This window comes from Phragmites australis, chromosome 1 (assembly GCF_958298935.1).
Source record: "Phragmites australis chromosome 1, lpPhrAust1.1, whole genome shotgun sequence".
Classification (NCBI taxonomy): Eukaryota; Viridiplantae; Streptophyta; class Magnoliopsida; order Poales; family Poaceae; genus Phragmites; species Phragmites australis.
Window position 1 is genome coordinate 21,799,267 of NC_084921.1, and position 27,163 is coordinate 21,826,429.

Genomic DNA, 27,163 nt, shown 5'->3' on the forward strand with positions numbered 1-27,163 from the left:
GTCGTCTGGGTCCAGGAGTATCCCCCTGCAAGGTGTATAATCAGTTCGAACTGCCGCGCTCTCGGTCATGAGCATTGCTATCGCTTATCTCCACCAAGCGACCATGTTTTGGTCGTAGAGTTTCGATGTGGGTTGTGGCATGGTTGGTTTGGGTGGTTTGGTCGGTATGTGGTCGGTGGTTTGGGGTAATGGTTTACTCTTATACACTTGTTGTTTATATATCTGTTCTGATCAGTTGGTTGGCAGGGTTTGAGTTGGTGGTTGGTTAAGTCATTTGCTTACACCTAGAGTCTAGGTTGCTTACCACTTAATGAACTTAAACATGTCTTAATCCTTGATACAGCTTTAAATGCATGATCCTTGGAGTCGAGAATTTATATACTCATACTGTGTAAGACTTGCTAGTACCTTCGTACTAAGGGTATTGCCCTTAAGTTTCAGGTTCACAGGTTGGCGAGGAAGAGGCAGTGTTTGGCTACTTTGTGCCTACCAATCAGGGTGGCGGGCAGGAGTAGCACCTTCTACTCCGAACTCTGGCGCTTTTGGTATGGAGCCCAAGGGCACACGACTCCATACTCTTTTGTTGTGTAGGTTTATCTTCCACTGCGTAGTTGTTGTTGTTCCTCTTTTGTTGTAAATTATAGAAGTAGTTGCATGTTTAAGTATTGTAATACAGCTTAATTACTTGCTCTCTATTAAACTGTGTTGTGATATTTGAGTTGGAAGGCATGTGTTCCGATCCTGGGCACAAAACACGTGCCGGGACTACCGGAATGGTATTCTGGTTAATCGTCGAGGTTGTGATTATGAATAATGATCCTCCTGATGATTAATTAGAATACTATTTGGACGGTTCCTCACAACCAACCAGGGGCTCACCCCAAGCTCTCAGATCTTCTCTCTCTCTTGGTGAGCTCATCCTCCTCGAATTTTTTCAATTTCTTCAAACCCTAGCTCATATCTCCAATTTCATTCAAAATTCGTGCAAAGTTCGAGCTAATTTGAATCAATTTGCTTCAATTAAGGACATATCTTATGCAAATTGGACCTCAATTAGTGTCACAAACTTGAATCCCTAGCATGTTCATCAAAATTCTCCTAAAATTAGGGTTTAGGATTCAATTTTGGACAAATTTCATTCAAATTTCAAACTTCCGAAACTCTCCCTCATCCATATTGCATCTTTTGATCTTCTAGATGGGTCGTAGCGCTGCGACAAGGGCAAGGCCGTCGATAGTCTAAGAAGAAGAAAACAAAAGAGCAGAAGGAGTGGGATCGAGCGATTGTAGCTGCCGATGCTCCAGTTCCTCAGCGCGAGCTGCAGATTAGAGACACATATACGACTTTGCCGCGTCGGTCCACCTGCACTCGTTAGACTGCTGGGTTGGGATTGATCCCATCCGGCCAAGAGAGCCAGAAGAGGGCTCATCAAGAGCCTCAGGGAGAGACTGAGTCAGAGCCATCAGAGTAGCCACAGCCTTAGGGGGAGATCAGATTACTGGACTTGACTTCTTACAAGTCCCCCAATATTAAGAAGCTTAGATTTGTGCCAATTGACGAGTGGTTTACCCCACAGAGGGATGAAGGGGTCAACCCTAGGTTTTGGACTATTCTCCAGGAGGGCTTTCACGCTTCTTATCTCAGGAGGAGAGTCAGTCTGAACATGCACAAGAAGATCAACTGGCATTATCTTGAGTTGGCAGCTAGTGGAGTTGATATGAGAGCTCATTTTGAGTCTATGCCTGGATTAGCTGAGTTGGTGTTTGGAGTGGGCCAGTATGTTGAGGACTGGGTGAGAGTGTTCTATGCCACCATCTGGATTGCACCCGAGAGGAACTTCATTCAATTTATGTTCTAGGGTGAGAGCTTCAGACTCTACCGGAACAACATCTTAGAGGCGTTGGGTCTTCAGGCGAGCTCCCATTGGTTACACGGGATCGTTCATCCTCATGCTCAGCCATCCCGCCATCCTCTTGTTGGTGGCGTCTTCCCGACAAACGACAAGATCCGATCGATTTTTAAGCAGCCTTTTGCTCCAGGATCACCGAGAGTGCCAGATATGCTGACTTCTGAGGCAAAGGCTTTACATTTGGTATTGAGACACAGCCTTGTTCTGAGGATTGGATATGGAGAGGTGATCACCAGTTTGCAGCAGTGGCTGATACTCTCCATCCTCACTCACCAGAGATTTGATGTGGTTGACTTGATTCTTTGTGAGATTGAGGATGTGATTGCTGGCGGGATGACTATGGCTAGACAGCAGCCTTATGCACATTTCATATCCCACATGATTGCACACTCGATCCGATTCCCTCAATACATTCAGGCCTATGAGCAGTCGCCTACACATTATAATGTGTATGCTCCCACAACACCTTCAAACAGGAGACGAGGCCAGCCTGCAATGTTCCATGCTCAGGAGCGGATGCTCGTTGATGTTAGAGAGATAGTAGCAGCAGAGGATCAGGCCCTTGTAGTGGCCGAGGAAGAGCTCCCGCACGCATTCTTCTTGAGTGACAGTGACTTGAATTCTTTAGATCTTGAGTTCTTTCCACTAGTTGCTAGGTCACATGATGCTGAGGCTGGAGGGTCTTCTCAGGCTGTTCCCACTTCCATAGTACCTTTAGTATCTGAGATAACAACCTCCATGCCCCCTGATGCACCTCCATCAGAGTTCATTCTTATCCTTCAGCAGATGCAGTAGCAGCAGGTAGCCCAGGTGGAGCAGGAGGCAAAGCTACAAGTAGACATGCTTCGGCAGCAGGAGTAGCAGCTCATGATGAAGCAGTCACTCCAGCAGCAGCAGTAGGCTACCTTAGCAGCCCTTTAGGCCGATCGAGAGAACAATGACCGCATTTTCACTTTTATATCTGGATGTCTTGGGTCTCTTTTTCATGCTTCAAGTCTTCAGCTGCCAGTTGCTCCTAGGGCACCAGGCCCAGCACCTAGTCCTCTCCCGGGCAGTGTCAGTTGTCTTTTGGGAACACCAGTGTTTGCATTCCCATTGTCACCCCTCTTCAGTATTGGCGTATTTTCTCAGCCTGCTAGGACTACAACGAGGTCAGTTCTACCCTCTTGTCTACTCCTATGACTGGGGCTCTTCATTTTCAGGACTCTTCACAGCCGACTGTGCCTTCTTAGCAGCCATCTATTCAGACTCCTCCAGTCGTTCAGTCTGCTTTCGAGGAGCTCGATGTAGCACTTCAGGAGATGGCTACTCAGGGCACCACTACTGCTACCAGCTCAGCCCCAGCTACAGTCTCAGAGGCACCATCAGACATAGCTCAGCCTTCGCAGCCAGCTGTTGGCCCCACAACTATTGAGCTATCGGATTCAGATACAGACTCAAGCTCATAGTTCGAGGTGCAACCATCGCCAGCAGCACCGACTTCCTCCTCTCCTCTAAGTGTTTAGGAGTGTGCTCTTTTTGGTGCTTAGATGATAAAGGGGGAGAGAGTCTAGGTGATAGGGGGAGTCTTTTGGAGAGAGGTAGACACGTGACTAGTGAGTTTTTTAGTTCATAGACTTAGGGGGAGCTTGGGTAGTATAGGGTCTAAGTGTTGGGTTTTCATGGTTTTTGATGTAATGACAAGCTATTTGTTTCTTAATCGATGTGTTTTGCTTGTCATAGCATTGTGCTTCCTTTCATGCTCTGTTTTAATTCTTGTTCTACTAGCATGATAGTTTGTTCTTATTCTAGGATTTCTCTTGCTTATTTGCTATATGTCGTTCTATGCCTAGTTTGATAGGGTGTTCTTCATTTTCATATCCTTATTCATTTGTGTTGTCATCAATCACCAAAAATGGGAAGATTGTAGCATCTAGGCCTCTAGGTAAGTGGTAAGTGTTTTGGTGATTAATGACAACCATATCATTATGACTAATGTGTATATTTTGAAGGAATTCAAATTCTTTAATTCATGATGATTGAATGGTTTTCTTGGTCCTTCATGGAACTCTATTGATCGATCAAAGGACTTTTTACGTCAAGATTAAGGACCTTCTAGTTCTAAGTGTCACAAGGTGATGAAGGACACTTGGAGTAGTAATAGGTCATATTTTATCTTTTGACCCTACTATAAAGGGGGCCTAAGTATTGTAGCTTGACCTAGTTGAGTCTAGATATAGTTGGATGCACACTTCTGAAAATCTAGCACTAGGTAGCTCAAATAAATCCATTGGTGAGAAGTTGAGAAGTTAGAACTCAAAGTCGATTGAATTGGACGATTTCCAGGAAGTTTGTTCTCACCGGATTATCAGGTGTAAGAAGTATTTCTACTCATCGGACTATTTGTCTTTTCTGAGAATACTTCAACTGAACTCACTGGATTGTCCGGTGATGGAAGGAACTATAAACCGAAGCATTTAACAAAAGAACTATTTCTCAGAGAAATGTAAATTTATATGCACCGGATTGTCCGGTGATCTGAAGGGTTCATACACCAGACCATTTAACAAAAGCTCGATACTTTTGGAGAAAATCAGAGTTGAACTGACCAGATTGTCCGATGACTTAAAGGAGTCATCACCGGACTATTTAATAGAAGCTTCGTATTTTCAAGGAAATAGAGTATAACTCACCGGACTATCCGGTGATGCTATATGGAAGAACACCGTAGCATTTTGCAATGGCTACTGACAACTGTCAAATAAGTAGACTAAAAAAGTTAAGTCACCAGATTGTCCGATGTTAACAGAGACGTGTGCACCGGACCATATGGTGTTCACAGAAAAAGTGAGTGATTGGGCAACGGCTAGATTTGGACCTCTAGCCTATATATACCTCCTCACTTGGTTTCATTCGTCTATCTTGCAACCCAGAAGCATTCATACACATTATGTGTCATCTAAGGGCAAGGGAGAGCACTTAAAGTGATTTGCAAGTTCTTAATTGAAGATTAAGGACTTCATTACTGCTCCAAGAGTAGTGAGTGTGCATCTAGCTATTGTTTTAGGCTTGACTGGGATCAAGTGAATCAATTAGCTTGTTACTCTTGGTGGTTGGCAACACCTAGCCCGTCGTGGAGATTGGTGGTGTTCTCGGTGAGCTCTTGGAGATCTTGTGGGAGCCTCGGGAAGCTCTTCTACTTGGTTTGATGCCCACCAATCCGAAGATTGAGAAGTGGCAATCATTCGTGAGCACTTGAGTCTTGGTGATTCAAGGGGGAGCAACATCCATGTGTGGATGCTCCAATGAGGATTAGTGGAGAGTGCCAACTCTTCGATACCTCAGGAAAAACTCGGCGTCCTCTTTCCCTACTCTTATTACATCCCGCATTTTGCTTCTAGTATTTCCTTCATGCAAGTTTCAATTCTGCACTTTACTTATGTTTTATATGCTTGCATGTGTGGTCTTATCTTTCTAGCTTGCTATATCATCTTGTTGCTTTCTAGGCTAAGGTTGCTTCTTGTTCTAGAAATCGGTAGTTGGTTTAGTTTTAAATTAGTGCCCTATTCACCCCCCCCCCCTTTAGGGCCATTAGATCCTTTCACCATGTGAACGGGCATGGAGGACCGGGCAGGCAGCAAAGTCCACATGTCCATGGTGGTCCGGACCCATACCCATTTGGCCACATCCAATCTGGACTGTTCATTTCAGATTAGATGGCTGAGGGCAAGCAGGGATTTGGCCGGTTGATGGCGCGGAGGTAGGCAAGGGAAACATGGGCACTGGCACATGAGCAAAGCTCATCGCCAAGCACAGGGAGCGATGGTGAGCGGCGTAATACAGTGCGGAGGATTTGTCAAATCCATTTGTGGGGGGAGGGGTCCTTACCAAGGTTCACCCGAGCGCGTCCATGGGGCACAGCAGTGGAGCAACCTGGCCAGTGGCAAAGAAGCTCTTCCAGCAACCGTTAGGCATCAAGGAGGAGCTGGTGAGCTTTCTCCCAACCCTGCGAATCAGGAGATCCATTCAGGGAGGGTGGGGTGGCTCCAGAGTGGTGGCTGCGCGAGGTTTTAGATGGGAAATCAGCAGCTTGGTTCAAGGAAAATCAATAGGAGGGGCATGGGCTTATATAAGGGAGAAAAAATCATGCGGGTGGAATCAAAATTAGTTGGGGTTCGTTGGGATTTCCCAATCGGAGAGAGGTGGCCTCGTGATTGGCTTGAACTCGGCGAGAGGAAGGCAAAGGGGTGGCTTACGGGCGCAAAAAGCAGAGGAAGGCGGCTTTTGGCCAGGCGCGACCTAGGTTGGATTGTGGGGGAGAAGGGAGAGAACGGGCTCGACCCGGGAAGGAAGAGGAACACAGTGCCAACCCAAGACTTATGCTGTGGTTACAGGATGAAATTTCATCCTGTAACAACAACATTTCCCCTTTTTTTTCTACTCCAGGCTTTGCAACATTTTGAAATCGGGAAATTGCGACAGGAGCAGGTGCTATTAGAGAACAATTAGTAGATTTGGATTTGCGAATTATTATGGAGAATTCCTTGGTTGAATGGAAGGAATTGGAAGACGAGGGATATAGTGGAGATGAATGGGAAGATAGAAAAAGACGAAGAAGAAAAGTTTTTTTGATTAGACATACGCAATTGGTGAAACATTTTATTCAAACAAATGTAGAACCAGAATGGATGGTTTTGTGCTTATTACCGGTTCTTCCTCCCGAATTGAGACCCATTGTTTATAGGTCGGGGGATAAAGTAGTGACTTCGGATATTAATAATGAACTTATAAGAGAGTTATCCGTCGGAACAACAACCTTGCCTATATATTAAAAAGAAGTGAATTAGCGCCAGCAGATTTAGTAATGTGCCAGGAAAATTTGGTACAAGAAGCCGTGGATACGCTTCTTGATAGTGGGTCCCGCAGGCAACCGATGAGGGATGGTCACAATAAAGTATACAAGTCACTTTCAGATGTAATTGTGGGTAAAGAGGGGAGGTTTCGCGAGACTCTGCTTGGGAAACGGGTCGATTACTCGGGGCGTTTTGTCATTGTTGTGGGTCCTTCACTTTCCTTAAATCAATGTGGATTACCTCTAGAGATAGGAATAAAGCTTTTTCAGCTATTTGTAATTCACGATTTAATCACGAAACGTGCTACTTCTAATGTTAGGATTGCTAAAAGGAAAATTTTGGAAAAGGAACCTATTGTATGGGAAATACTTCAAGAAGTTATGCGGGGGCGTCCTGTACTGTTGAACAGAGCACCTACCCTGCATAGATTAGGAAAACAGGCCTTCCAACCCACTTTAGTAGAGGGGCGTACTATTTGTTAACATCCATTAGTGTGTAAGGGTTTCAATGCGAACTTTGATGGGGATCAAATGGCTGTTCATCTACCTTTATCCTTGGAAGCTCAGGCGGAAGCCCGTTTACTTATGTTTTCTCATATGAATCTCCTGTCTCCCGCTATTGGAGATCCTATTTGCGTGCCAACCCAAGGCATGTCTATTCCTTATTTCATACATTTTATCAGGTATCAAACAGGAATTGCAAGCAAATAAAACACCTTTCAAAAGTATTAATACAGTCACATGGATAGTAAATGCGTGAATGTGATGGACTAAAAAAATCTGCGGTTCCTAATGGAATAGGTAAAAAAGCTACTTTGCCGCCTACAGCTACTAACTCGCCACCTCCCCACGTTAAGCTGGTACTTGTTGTTGCACCAGGAGCTGTTACGCCAGGCGCGTCAGCATGGATATTTTGTACTCATTGAGCAAAGATGGGTTGTAATTGTATGGCAGTATTCGAAAACATATCTTGGGGACGACCTAAAGCACTCATGGTATCATTATGAATGTACAAGCCAAAACTGTGAAAACCTAGAAATATACATACCCAGTTAAGGTGGGATATGATTGCATCGAAGTGTCTAAGGATGCAAGCTAATAGATTGTTGTATCGAGTAGTTGGATCATAGTCTCTTGCCATAAAAATGGCTGCATGTGCAGCAGCACCGACTATTAGAAATCCGCCAATCCACATGTGGTGTGTGAACAAGGAAAGTTGTGTACCATAGTCAGTAGCTAGGTATGGATAGGGGGGCATAGAGTACATATGATGAGCTACAACAATAGTTGTAGAGCCTAGCATAGCTAGGTTAAGAGATAATTGAGCATCCCATGATGTTGTTAGGATTTCATAGAGACCCTTATGTCCTTGTCCTATAAATGGGCCTTTATGAGCCTCCAAAATATCTTTAAGTCCATGACCAATACCCCAGTTGGTCCTATACATATGACCAGCGATCAGGAAAAGAATAGCAATAGCTAAATGATGGTGCGCAATATCGCTCAACCATAGGCCACCGGTTATTGGATCTAGTCCTCCGTGAAAAGTAAGATATTCTGCATATTTGGACCAATTCAAGGTGAAAAAGGGGGTTGCTCCTTCGGCAAAACTAGGATATAGTTGAGCCAAAAGGTCGCGATTCAAGATAAATTCATGAGGAAGTGGTATCTCTTTAGGATCAACCCCAGCATCGAGAAATTGGTTAATCGGTAAAGATACATGGATTTGGTGTCCCGCCCAAGAAAGAGACCTAAGTCCTAATAACCCCGCTAAGTGGTGATTCAACATGGATTCTATATCTTGGAACCAGGCCAATTTGGGAGCGGCTTTGTGATAATGGAACCAACCAGCAAAAAGCATTAACGATGCAAAAATCAATGCACCGATTGCGGTACAATAGAGTTGTAATTGACTAGTTATTCTAGATGCTTGCGAAATCTGAAAAAACCCAGAGGTTATTTGGATTCCTCGGAAACCCCCGCCTACATCACCATTCAAAATTTCGTTAGAATGGGTGGTTTGGTTATTGATTACCGTCATTGTTTCATACATTTTATGAACAATTCACTATTGAAAGTGCAAGTCGACGTTCCTGATATGAAAGTGAAAGTGGAGTGAAATCTAGATATGAAGGTTCAAGTCCAGTTCCAATCTGGATATAAAAGTGTTGTTCAATTGTCGAAAGTGATCTCTCTTTTGTTGTTCTCTTTTAGTCCGCTTTTCTTTTTTCTTTCTTTGGAGTCGGGTTCTTAAGGCAGGACTGGAAATCGGGTTTTCTGAATATCTCTCTTTCGGCAAAAGAAGTAAGTTTGTTCGAGATCGAAAGAGTGCCCTCGAGAGACTAGACTGATAGTAACAGTAGTGCGCCTTCAGTTGAGAAGAGCTGTTCACAAGCAGTGGTTAGTCCAAGACGCGGAACAACAGAGTTTTCTTTTGGAGAAACACTATTATTATGGGGCTGTACACGCAGTAGAAAAATTATGCCAATCTGTTGAGATATGGTATGCTACAGGTGAATATTTGAAACAAGAAATGAATTCGAATTTTCGGATAACAGATCCTTCTAATCCAGTCTATCTAATGTCTTTTTTAGGAGCCAGAGGAAATGCATCTCAGGTACACCAATTAGTAGGTATGAGAGGGTTAATGGCGGATCCTCAAGGACAAATGATTGATTTACCTATTCAAAGCAATTTACGCGAGGGACTTTCTTTGACAGAATATATAATTTCCTACCACGGAGCCCGTAAAGGGGTTGTAGATACTGTTGTACGAACAGCGGATGCTGGATACCTTACACGTAGACTTGTTGAAGTAGTTCAACATATTATTGTGCGTAGAAGAGATTGTGGTACTATCCGAGGTATTTTTGTGAGTCCTCAAAATGGGATGACGGAAAAACTTATTGTCCAAACACTAATTGGTCGTGTATTAGCAGACGATATATATATGGGTTCACGATGCATTGCTGCTCGAAATCAAGATATTGGAATTGGATTAGTCACTCGATTCATAACTTCCTTTCGAGCACAACCGTTTCGAGCACAACCAATATATATTAGAACCCCCTTTACTTGCCGGAGCACATCTTGGATCTGTCAATTATGTTATGGGCGGAGTCCCACTCATAGCAGTCTGGTCGAATTGGGGGAAGCTGTAGGTATTATTGCGGGTCAATCAATTAGGGAGCCAGGGACTCAACTAACATTAAGAACTTTTCATACAGGTGGAATATTCACAGGGGGTACTGTTGACCTTGTACGATCCCCCTCGAATGGAAAAAATCAATTTCAATGAGGATTTGGTTCACCCCACACGTACCCGTCATGGGCAGCCTGCTTTTCTATACTATATAGACTTGCATGTAACTATTTAAAGTCAGGATATTCTACATAGTGTGAATATTCCGTTAAAAAACTTGATTCTAGTGCAAAATAATCAATATGTAGAATCCGAACAAGTAATCTACTGTCTATCTACAGTTCATTCACAACAGAACTGCCACTAACACGACTATCGGCTAAGACAGAGCGCGGTGCATGAGGATGCCCGTGGAATGCAGGTCGGATGACGTGCTGCTTCTGCTGGTGGTTGTTTCCGATGAACACGGTGCATGCATATATAGGCTAGGTTAGGGGATAGTCATGCCAGGCCAGATATACAAATGGATGTCTGTTACTTGCACTCGATCGAGGGTTCAAAGTTCGAAATAGTTGAACACACAAACAACACTTGGGTGCCCCCACCAACTCAAGAACGATGAACTCAAAGCACAACTGAAGAGAGAAGGTTTGTGAGTAATGGTCGCAACCTTGTTGATTAAGCTCAGGTGAACGATAATGAACTGTATAGCTCGTGGTATCATTCTTCGCTGTGTTAGTGGGGTGAAGCGTGCTCTTGATCGTTGCAATCTATCAAGTACATGACTGGCAATTCGCATCACAGAATCAAATGTATTGATGCACCTGAGACAGTTTTTAAACAGTTTGCTCGATTACAACTTCAGCGCCAAATAAAGCATATCTATCAGTCTATCAGTTTAACTCCAAGAGTTCTACTGGTTTACACAAGTTACCAGACAGTAAACGTAGACGCTTTCCACGGTAAATATTGGCTACACAGATCACAGAAGCAGAACCATTTTTCTCCATAGCTTAGCTTGATCAATCAGCTTCAACTGGACATGCCTATTATGTTGTTGATCGGCTTCCCACTGGAAACTCCTGTCCTCTTGACAAGGTAAAAACACTGAAAGTCAGTTTTTCTTGTCACTCCAATCACTTGACAGTTGATCACGATCTACGAATATTTGCGCACACAGCAATTCACATTCAGAATATTGCAAGACACACAATAAAGCACATACAGAAGTCCAGTAGCGCCATCTATCCCAGAGCTACTCAGAACGATGTGATAGCTTGGCAGATGGCAAGTTGCTAATCAGTTACAAGTTTCACTTAAAACAGTACTATGCAGTGTCGACAAGCATCCACAAGTTTACCAACATTTAGGGGGATCTCGTAAATATCCCCCTTATTTTTGTAACACACAAGAAAGTCCAGTAGCTCCATCTATCCCGGAGCCACAATACTTTGGAAAACAACTGCATCAAGTCTCTTTTCCCTCTTCACTGTTTCTCGTCCCAAATTTCCATAGGGGGATCACCGACGGACTATAACATAAAAACACAGTCGATCACATCCTCCAATTAGTGCACTTTACAAGGCAGAACAACATTGCATGCTTCCCACGTGGGAGCTCAAACCCTGTCTTGACATGCATCAGAGTATGAAAACAGCAAAACGTCCGCCTCCTTTGGTTATGTTTACAACCAACTCCTTCCAGACATTCTGTTTCAAATTTGGTGCTACTACCTGTTGTATGCACCATGTGAGACAAAGAACTGATAATCCGGATGACTGGTATGGCTATCTAGCAGCCAATCAGCAGCAGCTTGCAGTAAGCGGCTTGCCTGCTGCCAATCCCCATCACTCGAAGACCATACTGACTTGCTGAACTTGTAAGAAGCCATGCCAAAAACAGGTAGTGATATCATTGGTGTGCTATCAGGACCCCAAGGATATTTTAGAGCACCACCATGATCTGGACAAGCACACACACACACACAAAAAAAAAAAAATGGTTAACAGAATGCTAAAGGCTAAAAAGCCACCTGAGTAATTGTAAAATCATTCTTATACTTCAGATTAATTAGGTGTCTGCTATATGGATTCTGCATAGGGTAAGTGAATATCCAATAAACAAATCAAATGAATGGAAGTTTATGTAACCTACATTTGTTTTGGTATAGCCATAATAGCATTTGGGACAACATTATCAGAAAATGTCAACTTAAGGATTCTGAAAGACGAACCAGAAACAGAATGTGGTTACCTCCTGTGTAAGTTGAAAGCTTGTGGAACGTCAGAAAGCAAGCATCCAAATCTTTTAATGTTGGGCCCATAGGGATACGGTAAATTGGATACCTACAAAATTTGCAAGTAACTTACATCCTTAAGAAGCACTAATAGATTACATAATATGAAAAACATATACCAAGCAACAGATATCCAGCTTCGCGGTGATAAATCACAACTTCTTAAGGTCTTCAGTCCAGGAAATCTAGCTGAAAGGCTAGAAATCTGAAACAGAAAAATAAGGATGTTAGAACTTGGACTGCCATGAAAGACTATACAAACACAGTGATGATAATTCTTGCCTTATCAGTCAATGGTTCACGACAAAATGGAGAATCAAATTCAAGGTATTGAAGAAGCAAGTGACCATGAAGATCTCCAGATTCACCATCATCACTTGAGAAGCTTTCCTGAGTAAGATGTTTTAGTCTTCCATGCCCATAATCACTGCTTGCATCACTGCTGGAGTCATGGCTATCTACATCATTGTCATTCATCATATGCCTGCTTCAAAAGAAGCGCACAAAATCAAGAACTAAAAATATTGCATGAAACTAGCTAACACAAGAACATCTTAAAATGACTGGCAAAAATTATCGCTGAAAAAAGAAAAAGAAATTTTAGAATTATGGGTGGATTTACAACTAGAGAAAGCTTTCACAAGCTTAAAATGCACAAACAAAGGTGTGTGAGCGTAAAGAAATATTATGTATTTAGAATTTTACCCTACTATACATAGAGATTTAGGTCCATTGTGCCCAACAAAACAAAATATTTTGTAAACAACAATCTCAAATGCACAGTGAAGGAATCAACAACTTAAATGGCTCCACCAAACTGCCAATTCAAGTGGACATAGAAATAGTTGATAATTTCATAAAACAGACCAAGTAGAATAGAGGAATCAGATAGCTTTTCTAAACGTTCCAACCAACTATTAGACAATCAATGAAGTACAAAAGTGCAATGTGTAAACAAGTCAGAACATGTGTGAGAACCTTAGGTGATAAGCACTAGCATAAGTCAAACTTAAGCTTGAATGCTGGCGAAAAAAGTACACCAAAAACTTAAAATAACTTTTGCGAATTACCTATATAAACGGACATGAAGACAATTGTTCACGTCATGCCTTTTGGAGATGCTAATTGTCATTTTGAACATTTCTCTGTATGCATGTAATGTTCAAATTTCAACTTTTGGACTTAAAAACACTTACCACCAGGTTAAACATTATAAATTTCAAAGTTTGGATCTAAGAAACACCGATACTCAAAAATGCGACCGTATCCGTATCCAATGCCGTATTCGATATGAATATAGCTCGGATACGTATCCGGTGAGTATAAAAAAAAACAGGTAAAGGCTGATACCTCTTGGATACTTCTAGGATACCTCCCTGGATATGGCCCGGCCCAACAATCTGACTTCGGCCCATTTGCTAACCTAATCACTACACCTCACGCCCTCCCAGCTCCCTCTCGCAAGTCATCACCATGCCGACGGCGAGCCCGCACTCCTAGCCGCCGCCTACCGACGACAAGCCGATGACACCGATGCCCTCATAGCTGGCGCCTAGCCCGCACTCATGCGCCTCCAGGACAACAGGACTCCACCAGTCGCCAGTCGCCTCGCCTACGCCTCCGCCTTTTCCTCCTTTGTTCAAGTGTGTCTCTGCCTCTCTGTTGAGTTCCTCTCCTCCCCAGCTCCCCCTTTTCCTCCCTATCAGCCAGTCGCCAATCACCGGTGAGTTCCTCTCCTCCCCCTTTTCCTCCTTTCTTCCCCCTTCCCTCTCTTCTGATGTGATGTCTGATGTCTACTATGCTGATGCAGTGATGCAAGGCACGTAGGGATAGCCGGATAGGCATTCTAGGAGTGAGGACTTTAGCCATCTGGGCAATTGGGCATATAGTGTCTTTGGTTGCTCATTATCGTTTGCAAGCGTACAAAATCTGTTATGGCTTCTGTCTAATTGAATCAATTTAAAACAAGAAGAGATAGGAGACAAACATATGTCAGGTCCTGTACAGTGATTTTGCTTATAGCACAGGAGACAAAGACATATCATAGATGTCTATGGATTTCAGAATAACTCAGTTTTCTTTCCGCTTCACATTTTCTTAATCCAATTCTGACTTATTACTCTTTTTTTTTTAAATAGTAAAACGTATCCGCGTATTGGTTTCCTAGAAAAATGGCGTATTCCTATATCCATATCTAACCGATAACGATACCCGTATCTGGTTTGGATTACACTTATATACATAAGTAAAAGACAGGCACCTTTTAAACGAAATAGATAGTGCTAGTGTCCATTTTAATTTTCAAGTTCATACTCTTTGATGTCAACAAATACTGTAACTAATAACTTCACCTGGAAAACATCCACTACCTTCGTTAACCTTATAGCAGAAAGGGTACCTCCTTTAAGTTGAATTAAAAATGGCCTGTGCTTCATAAAAAGAATACAGTCGCATTACAGGCAAGCACAACAGCAGTCTAAAGAATCCATCATACCACAACTAGATTTCACAATGCCAAATGCCAGGAAACAATGCCCTACTGCTATCCTTAAGTCATGAGATATAAGGATCTCAGTTGCCTATTAAGAATGACAAAGGAATTCCACAACGCGCTGACATAAATTGAGGAACGGATACACAGAGACCTACAATTATTTGTGCCCTTCTAAATGTAACCATATAACTTAAACTGAGCGACCGTTGTGAGCAAAATTCACCTTGGGGTAGGTGATGGCCGCAGGATTGCGGGGTCTCCATAGAGCTGGATGGCAGACAAGTAGGGCACATAGTACTGGATGACCCCGTCGCACCCATCAAGCATGAGTGGCACACCGGCACCATACGCGCTCCACTCACTGTACGCCTCCCACACGTCGCTGAGAACAAAGTACGACCTGTCCCGCTCGCCATCGACGCCGCCGCACCTCCACCCCCTCGCTGCTCTCTGCATCATAAATCCCCAAATCTTGACAATTCAGAAACGGCCAAACCATCACAAATCGCAAGGACCTAATCCTACAGCACAGGAGCCAGGAGGCGAACCTTGGAGGGGTACTGCGCCGGCACGGACGGCGTCACGGCGGCCAAAAACCGCTGTAGGTTTCCTGAAACACCGGGGGCCACTGCTGGCAATGGCACGTCCGGCGCCTTCTCCTGGTCGGCGGACCACCGCGACTTAGGGAGGCCGCGTTGGCGGACTCGGAGAGCCCTGGCGGCGTCGCAGAAGTGGCCTTCGCCGTGCCTCTGGCCAAGCTCCACGGCAGTGCCCATCATCACACGCAACGCTAGCCCTCGCGACGCGCTAATTGGCAAGGAAGGGAAGGATAGACGAAACCCTAACCCTAAGATTTGGGGAAGGAATCCGATTCGATTGGAGGAGACGCCAAGCGAAAGATTGAGAGGAAGAAGGAAGGGAATGGTGGAAATGGGGAGGAAGCAACGGCGTGCCGGGGGTTGGTGTGTTTATAGGGGATGCGGCGGGATGGGAAGGGTGCTGAGGAGGAAGAAGGAAGGGGCAGGAACGGGATTTCGCGCGGGCTTCGCAAGTTTGGGATGCCAGGACTCGATGCGGGCGCGTGGGGACGAGGTTTCCGCACGGGTCCACCTGTCAGTGCTCGTAGGGCTTCCGGATAGTTCTTTGTTTTATGAATCCATTCCAAACTAAGCTATTAAAGAGAAAGAAAATTAAAAAATATGAGAACGGGAAATAAAATTAAAAAGAAAATTTGGAAATGAAATTAGAAAGGAAATTAAATGAAGAGAATTTGATATAACCGCACACTCGGTTAAACTACGTGTAATTGCTTACACTCTCTGACTTGTGGGCCATATGGTGGCGGGGCCATGAGGAAGAGATGCGCACGTGGCGTTGACGTAAGGAGGAGTAGCGGGATGAGCCGACCCTGACTCGGACCACACGAGGCCGCACGGGACGCCGCGTGTGCGTGCAGGTCACACGTGGACACCGGTGAATGGACCGGCATGCAGCACTAGACGGAGCAGGTCGCCTCGGGATCGCGCAGCCGGATCGTTTCGTGGCGCGCAACTGGCGCATCTTGACCATGCCGGATGTCCTATGCGCTGGTCGCGTACAGGGTTCGGGCGGAGAGATAAGTGGTTCCGGATGTCAGTGAGAAAGGTAGCTCCACGCCGGTTGTGGGTTTGGACGAACGTTGTTTAACACATGTCCTGGATTGTTAGTATTTCTATTTGGGAAGGTACGAGTTAACCACGTGATGTACCATGAGCTTTTGCTTGAAAACAGGATTTCTAAAAAAATAATATTATCTATTGGAAAATTGTAAAAATATAATTTAAAATGGTAAAATTGTATATATATAGGTGAGAATCGATACTCCAATTGTTAAGTAGGGTTTTATTGTGAACTGGAGTGCCAACTAGTACATTATTGGCAACCGGATAGCCTATCGACATTCAGTGTACCGAAAAGGGGTGGGACAGAAGGTCACGTCGGCGCTACATAGGTTATCATTGTGCGTGTAGCACTTCTCAGCTCTCTCACGATCGAGAGGGTCATATTAGCACTCAGAGTACTGAGAAGGCTTGGATAGTTATCGGGGGCTATGGTCGTCTCTCTTCTATTCACTTTTGTTTCGGGGGTGAGGGGCGGCGGCAGCCTAGAGAGTGAGAGTTCACATGTGGGGAGAGAAAGGGGGAGAGGGCGATGGACAGAAAGGGAGAGGGAAGCGGGGAGAAAGAGATAAGGAGAGGGGCACGAGAGGAGAGAGAGGGAGAGGGCTACGAAGAGAACTACCGTGAGGTAATTGTTTTTATTTACTATTTATTAATTAGAGTAGTACAATTAGAAATGGAAACTATGTGAAATACATTAGGAGTATAATGTATATTAGGATATATTTAGGTAATGTACTATTAGGCTATATTTAGGGTTAGTTTTAGCATAGTATTTTGGTAACGTACTATGTGAAATGTATATTAGGTGACGTACTTAGTACTTAGGGTTTATTTAGGGTTAGGTTTAGCATAGTACTTAGGGTTTATTTAGGGTTAGGTTTGGCATAGTATGTAGGGTATATGTAGGTTTGGCGTACTTTCTAGGGTATTTAGGTTGATAAATTTGATGTAGAAGTAGTGATTTGTATGAGATTTTAATTATAGTATATTTGGTTATATATTATTAGGTTAGGTATGATCAGTTTAGCGCTTGTATGAGATTTTAAGTAGTGGAAGAATGTATAGAAACTCTGAACATTTTCTATTTGGTTTTATTAGACTTCATAATCCCCTTATATCATCTCATTAGTTTTAATTTAGCTGACACAAATTAGTATGGTTTTTGGATCAGGAATGTCGATATTAGTGAATTTCATAGTTTTTTTTACGATATTGGTTATATCATGAATTGTGATAGCGAGGTAGACTTGATTAATTTTTAATATGTGGACACAAACCTTAGTGGTCTGGAAGAGAAGATGTGACCCGAAGTTAGACCATCAGATTAGCCTTTTACAGTAAATGTTTTGATTCCTATGTATCGCGAAACCAGGTGACAGTAAGAGTTTTGGGAGGTCAAAAGTTCAAAACAATGGTGTCACATCCCAAAATGTTAATTACGTAATTAGGCATACCTAACCATAATTGCATTAAGTTTTGTGCGATTAATTAACGATTTGAGTTTAAACGTGTTTTAAAAGTACTTGGAGATAGTTTAGAGCTCTTTCGGAAAACCCTAAATGCCTTGGAGATGAAGAAGAATAGAAAAGGGGAATATAATCACGTTTTCAGGGGAATATAATCAAGTTTTCAGCACAAGATCACTCTCGCGATCTGATCGGGGTCTCCCGTAATCTGACCGCCAGAGGCGAGCAGAGCCATTATAGTCTCTATCCACGAGCGATCTGATCACCCGAGCTTGCGGTCTGACTGCCACTTAAGCCATCGACCAAGCTCTTATCCGCTCTACCACCCACTCAGTCGTTCTTCCCCATCTGAGTGAGAGAGTGAGGGAGTGAGAGAAAGGAGAAAGAAGGGAGAGGAGATCCCCCACCCAAGTTCAACGGAGGTCGGAGATTGAAGGAGAAGATCATCCAAGAGTCCCCCACGTCGTCCCAGAGCTTGTCCCCAAGCTTCCCCTTTGCCGGAGCAAGTCCTAAGCTAGAGGAGAGAAGAGAGCTCCACCTCGACCACCACGACGTTCGGAGTTCGGTGGAGACAGCTTCCCTGAGCTCCCCAGAGGCTTCCATGAGTTCATCCCCATCATCTCCTCGCTGAAGGGGCCTCCTGCGACTTCATCCACCTTTTGGCCGATCAAAGCATCCTGAATCCAATCTCCAAATTAGAGCCCCTCCGAAGTGAACCAATCCAATAGGAAGTTGCCCCGCGCCAAGGTGAGCCTTCCCATATCTTTTTCCCATTGTTCCCGAGCTCGAGCCGATCCCCTTTTGTTTTAAACCGAGATGAACTTGAGCCAAAACCCTAGTCTAGATCTCATCCATAGGGTTTCTCGAGTTTACTCTGTGTATGTCATCTGAGCCAATGAAGAACACATTCCCTAGGTCTCAGGGAGTGTTTCAGTACCCTTCGTGTTTGAAGGCATCACTGGAGCCTTCGCTGGTGGCCTCACCGAAGTGGCACTGCACCTTCCCTTGTAGTCTGATTGCCAGCTGGTCCGATCTGACCACTAGGCACCAAACCTCTCTGTCCGCCCGCGGTTTGACCGCTCGGCCACTTAGAAACCAACCGGTCTGACTGCCACCCCTTCCATGGTCCGACCACCATTGTACCCCCGGTCTGACCACCAGCTTCACAGGTCGCAGAAACTTTAAGTTGTCTCATGCGATGTTTAAACCTCTTATAGTCCAAGCGTGCGAGCATTCTTTTACAAATACTTTCGTAATCATGCATCATGCAAATTCTTATATAGCATTTCATCATACTTATTGCGATGCATTTTTTTTTAGTGATCGACAAGCCAGAGAGAATTGGGTTTTCGTGATAGGATTTTTGCGTTGATCCCAAATTGAAGAAAGGTAGCAAGAAAAGCATCTAAGTATATTGCACCTTACAATTTGAATCATTTGGAGTTTAAATTGAAGAGTCTTTGCTTAGGTAAGTTGTTGCATGTTGGTGATCCAATGTCAGGCTATATGGGTTCTTTAGAACCTATATTGATGCCTTGCCTCTACCTTGAATTATTGATGATTTCTTATCCTTGTAACCTTGGTATGATTTTTGTTAATGTATAACTTCAAAGGTTAATCAAAATGCTTAGAAATTCTTAGGTCCTCGGTAGAAATCAAGCAACGGTGTGGCCGTTGTTCGCGAGTATAGAGCTTACTTAAGGTTCACACTGATTATGATTATGATTATGATTATGATGTTGGGTTGTATGAGATGTGAGGATGAGGCAAGATGTGGGCAGTGCTAGGAGTAGGTCGAGAGAGGAACCTAGATGTCATAGGCTGCTTGCATCGGTTAAGTACCGTCTGTCGGTGTCGTTGGCTTTAGCACTTCTCCGTACTTACCATATACTCGGATATGGGAGGGGTACTCCAAGTACCGTAAGTCGCCGCGTTCATTTGACCCATGCGTCGAGATATGAGTGAGAATGATGTTAGAGGTGCCTGAAATTGTGTCTTGTAAGTCGTCGTACGCTCGGGATCTAGGTGGCCCCCACATGGCTCGACATGGGAACAAAGGTTCTGGGTGGGTACATGAAAGGTTGATACGTGAATCATCACTCATAACTGACGGGCTGTGTGAGTGGTGGTCTCGTATCATGTGGGTCCAGGAGTACCCCTGTAGGGTGTAAAATAAATTTAAATTGTCGCGCTCTCGGTTATCGAGCAAGCTTCTGTCCATCCGCATCGGTCGTAAAGTTTTCGGAATTGGGGTGTTTGGTATGGTTTCTTGGGCATGGTTGGTGATGGTATTGGTTTACTTGAGATGGTTCAATTACATTTATGTGCAAGTAGTTAGTTACAGGGTAGAAAGATATGTTGGTTAAGTATAGGTGCTCAAACATAGGTGTTAAGGTTGCTTATGCAAAGGAGTTTACTTAACCTTGTGGCCTACTTCTTGCCAATGACTCAAATGCATGATTCTTGGAGTCGATTTATGATGAGGACATCACTCACTCGGATACATACAATGATCCTCCATTGAACTTTCAAGGTCCAATCACAAGAGCTCGCGCACGACAATTAAATTTAGAGGTGAGCTCGTTCCTAAGCAACTCTTTATATAATTTTGAGAATAGATTACTACCTAATGATTATGTGTTGTTTAGGAGTCATGGAGAGGACAAGGAAACACATAGAGGAGGGCTTGGAGGCGTGGAGGAGCAGCTAGGACGTCCAACAACAGCAGGAGGTCCAGTCCAACTCGAGTCCGAATCAGCCTCGGCCTCCAGGACCAGCGAGCAATAAAACGGACGCCCAGGACGCATCCGGACTCCGTTTTCGACGATTCACATATGGTTGGAAAGATAATTTCATAAGGAAACCAATGGCGTTGGTTTGAGGTCCAAATTCCTTCCGAGTCAACGGGAAACGTCGAAACAAGTCAGCGTCCAGAATCTGTCCCGGTGCTGCGTCACCGTTTTTGGTCCGTTGGGCCATGTATCGTGTTGGAGTCCATTAGGGACGCGTCTAGGGGTCCTTGGCCGACCCTAATCCTTTATATACAGTAGCCGCCGCCCTAATTAGGGTTGGGTTTTGCTTAGATTATTCTGTCAAGAACAGTTTCGCCGTTTCGTCGGTTTGTGAGACCCCAACTCGTGAGATTAATCATTCATCTGCAATTTGGTTGCATTCTTCCTTGTTCTTGCTTGTGTTCTTCGATTCGCAGGCAAGGATTTTAGCCTTCTTGGCGAGGTCAACCGTGCAACGCCGGTTGATAACCAGAGGAGACGTGGTGCTGCGATTGCGGGGTTTCGGATCGTGTTGTTCAGAAGCCGGATCGACTTGTGTCTCGTTTCCACCAAATCGAGAGTTACCAGAACCTTTCGGAAGATCGGGAACCCTTGTTCATATTAAGTGGTATTCAGAGCTTCAGGTATACCGTCAGGTTCATATCTACCCTTAGTTTCGAGTATTTTTCTCCTTCGTTCCATAGTCCACTGCCATATCGTTTTTTTTTCCTGTCCTACAACCCTTCCGCGCCTTTAGCTTTTGCATATTTCAGTTTCAGAGTTCGTCGTGTTGAGTTTGTGTCCTGGTCAAGGTCTTGTTGCTGGTTAGGTCGTGTTAGAGTCCAGTTCGTGTGTTTTCCCCCACCGTTTCCATCAAACCCTAGCCTCCGTCGCATATTTTCCCCACTTTCTTCCCGTTTTGTCCTCTAATTCGGAGTCGTTTCTCAAATCGGGCATAACTTTCGCATACGAACTCCGTTTTCAGAAAAGTCATAGAGTTTTTCGCATCGAAACAGCGTTTCGGATCCGTTCGTCCCCGGCTTTGCCGGGTTCGGCGAAATCAGAATTCCCAAATTCGCCTCCGAAGTTTGAGTTTTCAATTTCCAAATATTTTTCTCATTTTACGGCTGAACTTCAGAAAATTCTACAGGCCACGTCTTTCACTTGTTTAAGCTCAAATTTTCTGTGGTTCCCTCTTGTGTGCTCCTAAGTGAAAAAAAAATATCAAAAAAATAAGAAGAAAAAGTCGAATTTTCCCAAAAAAACAACGACAGCCCAAAAAAAATAGAAAAAAGAGAGGGGCAAAAGAGGAACAATATCTAGAGGAGCACATAGAGAAGGGCAAAGTGAGCTGTGTTAGCGTGTGCTGTTTAGTTCTTTGTTTCTGTTGCTCTTGCTATCCATCATACTTGTTTCTCCACCTTGTTTAACACACATACTTGGTACTTGCAACACTTTAGGCCAGCAACGAGAACAAGTACTTGGGACTATAATTCAGCATTACTATCTGTTTCTGATTTGTGTTCCACATATACATATTTGTTCTCTTTGTGAGCCTTCCAAGCCCCACAGATTCTTCTGGACAGCACTGGTTTGCATCCCTGCAATCGCTCGCACGCCTTCCAGGTATCCTTTGCTTTGCTGGTAAGAACCCTGGTAAGAGCTTGGTAAGGTGTCTACCTTTGCTGATCTTGATTGAGAGGCACCACTCCACCTTTGTAGTACGATTATTAGGGATAACCTTCACTGTTTGTTGTTGTGTTTGTTTCCACAATGTCAGTTGAAGGAGATAAAACGCCAAAGGACTTCAAGGAGTGTGTCAGCCAAGAGCAGCTACAAGCTGTTGTAGACAATGCTCAGAAGGAGATGAGGGAGACAGTCATCAAGGCTGTCACTGAAGCGATAATTGAGATGAAACTCGCAAACGCGGTTGAGCGGGTGGACAAACGGTTATCCGAGCTCACCGACAGGGTAAATGCTTTGGAAAACCGTCCTGTGCACAACGAAGATGTGAATGGAAGCAACACCGGTGATGAGTTGTATGATGACGATGTTAATGTTGATCCAGCTGCGACATTGCAAAACAGATTACGGCGTCGTCTTCGCACTAACACCACAGGTATGGGTGGCGTTCCACATCACCACCACCATCGAGGTATGTATAATCGAGCTCCTGAAGATCCTTATGCTAAGGTTAAATTTACTATACCTTCTTTTTCGGGACATTATGATGCTGAGGGATATCTTGATTGGGAGATGACAGTAGAGCAAAAATTTAGTGCCCATCAAGTACCTGAACAACATAGAGTTAGACAAGCCACTAGTGAGTTTAAAGATTTTGCTATTATTTGGTGGACTGGTTTAGCTGCAGATGGTGCCACACCTCGTACATGGGAAGAGCTTAAGGTTGCTATGCGTGATAGATTTGTTCCCCCATCTTATCATAGAGACTTGCGTAAGAAATTGATGCGCTTAGAACAGGGAGATAAATCTGTGCAGGATTATTATGGTGAGCTTCAAAAGGGCTTGATGCGTTGTGGCATAGTAGAGGGAAACGAAGATTCTATTTGTCGATTTTATTCGGGTTTGAGACGTGAAATCCAGGATATTATTGATTATAAAGAATTTAACAATGTCAACCAGTTGTTTCAGTTTGCTATGCTTGCAGAGAAGGAGTTGCAGGGGCGTGAGCAGCAGGGCAAGTACAAGGCCAGCACCACATACACGCCGCGCACAGGACCATCCTTTGGGCTGTCCAAACCATCCACTTACAGGGCTCCCTCACCAGCGAGCAAGCAACAAGCAGCTACGGCACCAAATCCTGTCACTACACGACCTTCGGGCTCAGGTAAAAATTCTGTTTTGCAGGGACCTTCCAAGAGTGCTTCCTCTGTTGCATCAACGGGACGCACCTCTGGCATTCAATGTCGTCGCTGCCATGGATTCGGTCATGTGCAGAAGGATTGCCCAAGTCAGCGGGCATACATTGCAACTGAAGATGGGTACATCAGCGCCTCTGACATTGAAGAAGAAGAAGAACCAGTTGTTGAGGAGAGCAACGAAATCTTGGGCAGTGATGACACAGCGACCTATAGGAGCATCATTTTGCAGCGGGCGCTCAGCACAAAGGTACAACAACCAGAGAAGCTGCAACGCCATAACTTGTTCCAGATTTTCTTCGTCATCCAAAATCGGCGAGCACGTGTCATCATCGATGGAGGTAGTTGTAATAATTTGGTGAGTTCAGATTTGGTCAAGAAGCTTGGCTTGACCACACGCCAACACCCCCATCCATATAATCTTCAGTGGTTTAATGATGCTGGAAAAGCTAAGGTAACACAAACTTGCAGAGTTTCTTTTTCCATTGGTTCCTATGCTGATTATGTTGACTGTGATGTGGTACCTATGGAAGCTTGCTCACTTTTATTGGGTCGACCTTGGGAATTTGATAATGATGCTATACACCATGGTAGAAGTAATACATATACTTTTATGCATAAAGGAAAGAAAATTACTTTGGTTCCTATGACCCCTGCTGAAATTGTACAAGCTGATAAAGAACGAGCTGCTAATTTGTGTGATACTAAATCTGAAAATCAGCAAGTTGCTAATTCTCTTTACCCACCTAAAAAGGATAAGTCTACACCTAGTTCTAAGGTAGAGGGCATAAAATTGAAGGGTGGTGTTATGCTTGCACTAAAAAGTGACCTTGCTGAAATTTCTAATAATGATATTTGCTACACCTTGGTTTGCAAACGAGTTTTGTATTCGCTTGATGATGTTATTAGTTCGATACCTCCTGCTGCCACTAACCTTTTGCAGGAGTATGAGGATGTTTTTCCAGCTGAGATACCCCCGGGACTGCCACCTATGAGAGGGATAGAGCATCAAATCGATTTGATCCCGGGAGCAACATTGCCAAATCGTGCTGCGTATCGAACCAATCCCGAGGAGACTAAGGAAATTCAGCAGCAAGTCCAAGAGCTTTTGGACCGCGGGTATGTACGTGAGAGCCTTAGTCCTTGTGCTGTTCCTGTTATTTTGGTTCCTAAGAAAGATGGTACTTGGCGTATGTGTGTTGATTGTAGAGCCATCAATAACATTACTATTCGATATCGCCATCCTATTCCTAGACTTGATGATATGCTTGATGAGTTGTGTGGCTCTGTAATTTTTACAAAGATCGACTTGCGTAGTGGTTACCACCAAATTAGAATGAAACTTGGAGATGAATGGAAAACAGCTTTCAAAACTAAATTCGGATTATATGAGTGGTTAGTAATGCCTTTTGGTTTAACTAATGCACCTAGCACTTTCATGCGTTTGATGAATGAGGTTTTAAGAGCTTTTATTGGACGATTTGTGGTGGTTTACTTTGATGATATATTGATTTATAGCAAGTCTTTGGATGAACATATGGATCACTTACGTGCTGTTTTTAATGCTTTACGTGATGCACGTTTATTTGGTAACCTTGAGAAGTGCATCTTTTGCACGGATCGAGTCTCTTTTCTTGGCTATGTTATTACTCCACAGGGAATTGAGGTGGATGAGATGAAAATTGAAGCCATAAAGAGTTGGCCGGTGCCCCAAAACATCAAACAGGTGAGAAGTTTTCTTGGACTTGCAGGTTTTTATCGTCGTTTCGTGAAGGATTTCAGCGCCATTGCTGCCCCCTTACACGAGTTGACAAAGAAAGGTGTGGTGTTCCATTGGGGTAAGGCACAAGAGGAGTCCTTTGACACTTTGAAGGACAAGCTTACGCACGCGCCATTGCTGCAACTTCCAAATTTTGGTAAGACCTTTGAGCTAGAATGTGATGCTAGTGGAGTTGGCATTGGAGGTGTTTTGATGCAAGAAGGTAAGCCCGTTGCATACTTTAGCGAAAAATTGCATGGCCCTGTTCTTAATTACTCTACGTATGATAAGGAATTGTATGCACTTGTACGTTCTTTAGAGACGTGGCGTCATTATTTGTGGCCTAAAGAATTTGTTATACATTCAGATCATGAATCGCTTAAGTATCTTCGTTCTCAAAATAATCTGAATCGTAGACATGCTAAGTGGGTTGAATTTATTGAATCTTTTCCTTATGTTATCAAACACAAGAAAGGGAAGGATAATATAATTGCTGATGCTTTGTCTAGACGATATGCTTTGTTGTCCCAACTTGATTATAGAATTTTTGGACTTGACTCAATAAAAGAACAATATGTGCTTGATCCTGATTTTAAAGATGTATTGCTGAACTGTAAAGAGGGACGTACATGGAACAAGTTTGTGATCAATGATGGATTTGTGTTTAGAGCTAACCGTCTATGCATTCCAGTTGGTTCCGTTCGTCTTTTGTTGTTGCAGGAAGCACATGGAGGAGGATTGATGGGACATTTTGGTGCTAAGAAGACGGAGGATATGTTGGCCACACATTTCTTTTGGCCAAAGATGAGGAGAGATGTTGAGCGGTTCGTGGCACGCTGTACCACATGTCAAAAGGCTAAGTCTCGCTTGAATCCACATGGTTTGTATATGCCTCTTCCTGTTCCTTCTATTCCTTGGGCAGATATTTCGATGGACTTTGTTTTGGGATTGCCTAGGACTAAGAGGGGGAGGGATAGCATTTTTGTTGTTGTGGATCGTTTTTCTAAGATGGCACATTTTATACCTTGTCATAAAAGTGATGATGCCGTTTATATTGCTGACCTCTTTTTCAAAGAGATTGTTCGCTTGCATGGTATGCCTTCTACTATTGTTTCAGATCGCGACGCTAAATTTTTGAGTCACTTTTGGCGCACTCTATGGAATAAGTTGGGTACAAAACTATTGTTTTCTACTACTTGCCACCCACAAACTGATGGCCAAACGGAGGTAGTGAACCGCACTTTGGGTACCATGTTGAGAGCTATTTTGAAGAAAAATTTGAAGATGTGGGAAGAATGTTTGCCCCACGTGGAGTTTGCTTATAATCGGGCAACACATTCTACCACCAAGGTAAGTCCTTTTCAGGTAGTGTATGGTTTTACCCCTCGCGCTCCTATTGATCTTTTGCCTTTACCTACCACTGAAAGAACACATAGTGATGCTAGTGCACGTGCTGATTTTATTCGTAAGTTGCATGAAACAACTAAAATAAATATCGAAAAGATGAATGAAAAGTATAGAATTGCTGGTAGTGAAGGTAGGAAAGAAGTCAAACTTGAACCGGGTGATTTAGTGTGGTTACATTTAAGAAAAGATAGGTTTCCAGAGCTGCGTAAGTCTAAATTAATGCCAAGAGCTGCTGGTCCTTATAAGATAATTGAGAAAATAAATGATAATGCATATAAACTTGAGTTGCCACCCGAGTTCGGGGTTAGTCCTTCTTTTAACATTGCAGATTTGAAACCTTACTTGGGAGCCGATGATGAGCTTGAGTCGAGGACGACTCCAATTCAAGAGGGGGAGGATGATGAGGACATCACTCACTCGGATACATACAATGATCCTCCATTGAACTTTCAAGGTCCAATCACAAGAGCTCGCGCACGACAATTAAATTTAGAGGTGAGCTCGTTCCTAAGCAACTCTTTATATAATTTTGAGAATAGATTACTACC

The 27,163-nt window shown here is 43.7% G+C and overlaps 2 protein-coding genes across 5 annotated transcripts; both read right to left on the reverse strand.

Annotated features, from left to right (window-relative positions):
* Nucleotides 1-7,439: 7,439 nt before the first annotated feature.
* LOC133888334 (photosystem I P700 chlorophyll a apoprotein A1) lies at nt 7,440-8,667 on the reverse strand. The gene has a single exon (XM_062328540.1). The coding sequence runs from the start codon at nt 8,599-8,601 to the stop codon at nt 7,660-7,662; it is 942 nt and encodes a 313-aa protein (XP_062184524.1). The 5' UTR covers nt 8,602-8,667; the 3' UTR covers nt 7,440-7,659.
* Nucleotides 8,668-10,680: 2,013 nt separating this feature from the next.
* On the reverse strand, nt 10,681-15,701 carry LOC133912699 (uncharacterized). 4 transcript variants are annotated; one of them, XM_062355583.1, is made up of 7 exons: nt 15,221-15,701; nt 14,896-15,122; nt 13,249-13,323; nt 12,461-12,662; nt 12,298-12,383; nt 12,136-12,227; nt 10,681-10,971 (listed from the first exon to the last, which is right to left on the reverse strand). In XM_062355583.1, the coding sequence occupies exons 1-7, from the start codon at nt 15,449-15,451 to the stop codon at nt 10,865-10,867; spliced, it is 1,020 nt and encodes a 339-aa protein (XP_062211567.1). In that variant the 5' UTR covers nt 15,452-15,701; the 3' UTR covers nt 10,681-10,864. The 4 variants fall into 4 exon arrangements, with proteins under 4 accessions (XP_062211567.1, XP_062211546.1, XP_062211555.1 ...); XM_062355562.1 differs by having other exon boundaries at nt 10,681-11,844; nt 15,221-15,698; XM_062355571.1 differs by lacking the exon at nt 13,249-13,323 and having other exon boundaries at nt 10,681-11,844; nt 12,461-12,665; nt 15,221-15,697.
* Between the last annotated feature and the right edge of the window lie 11,462 nt (nt 15,702-27,163).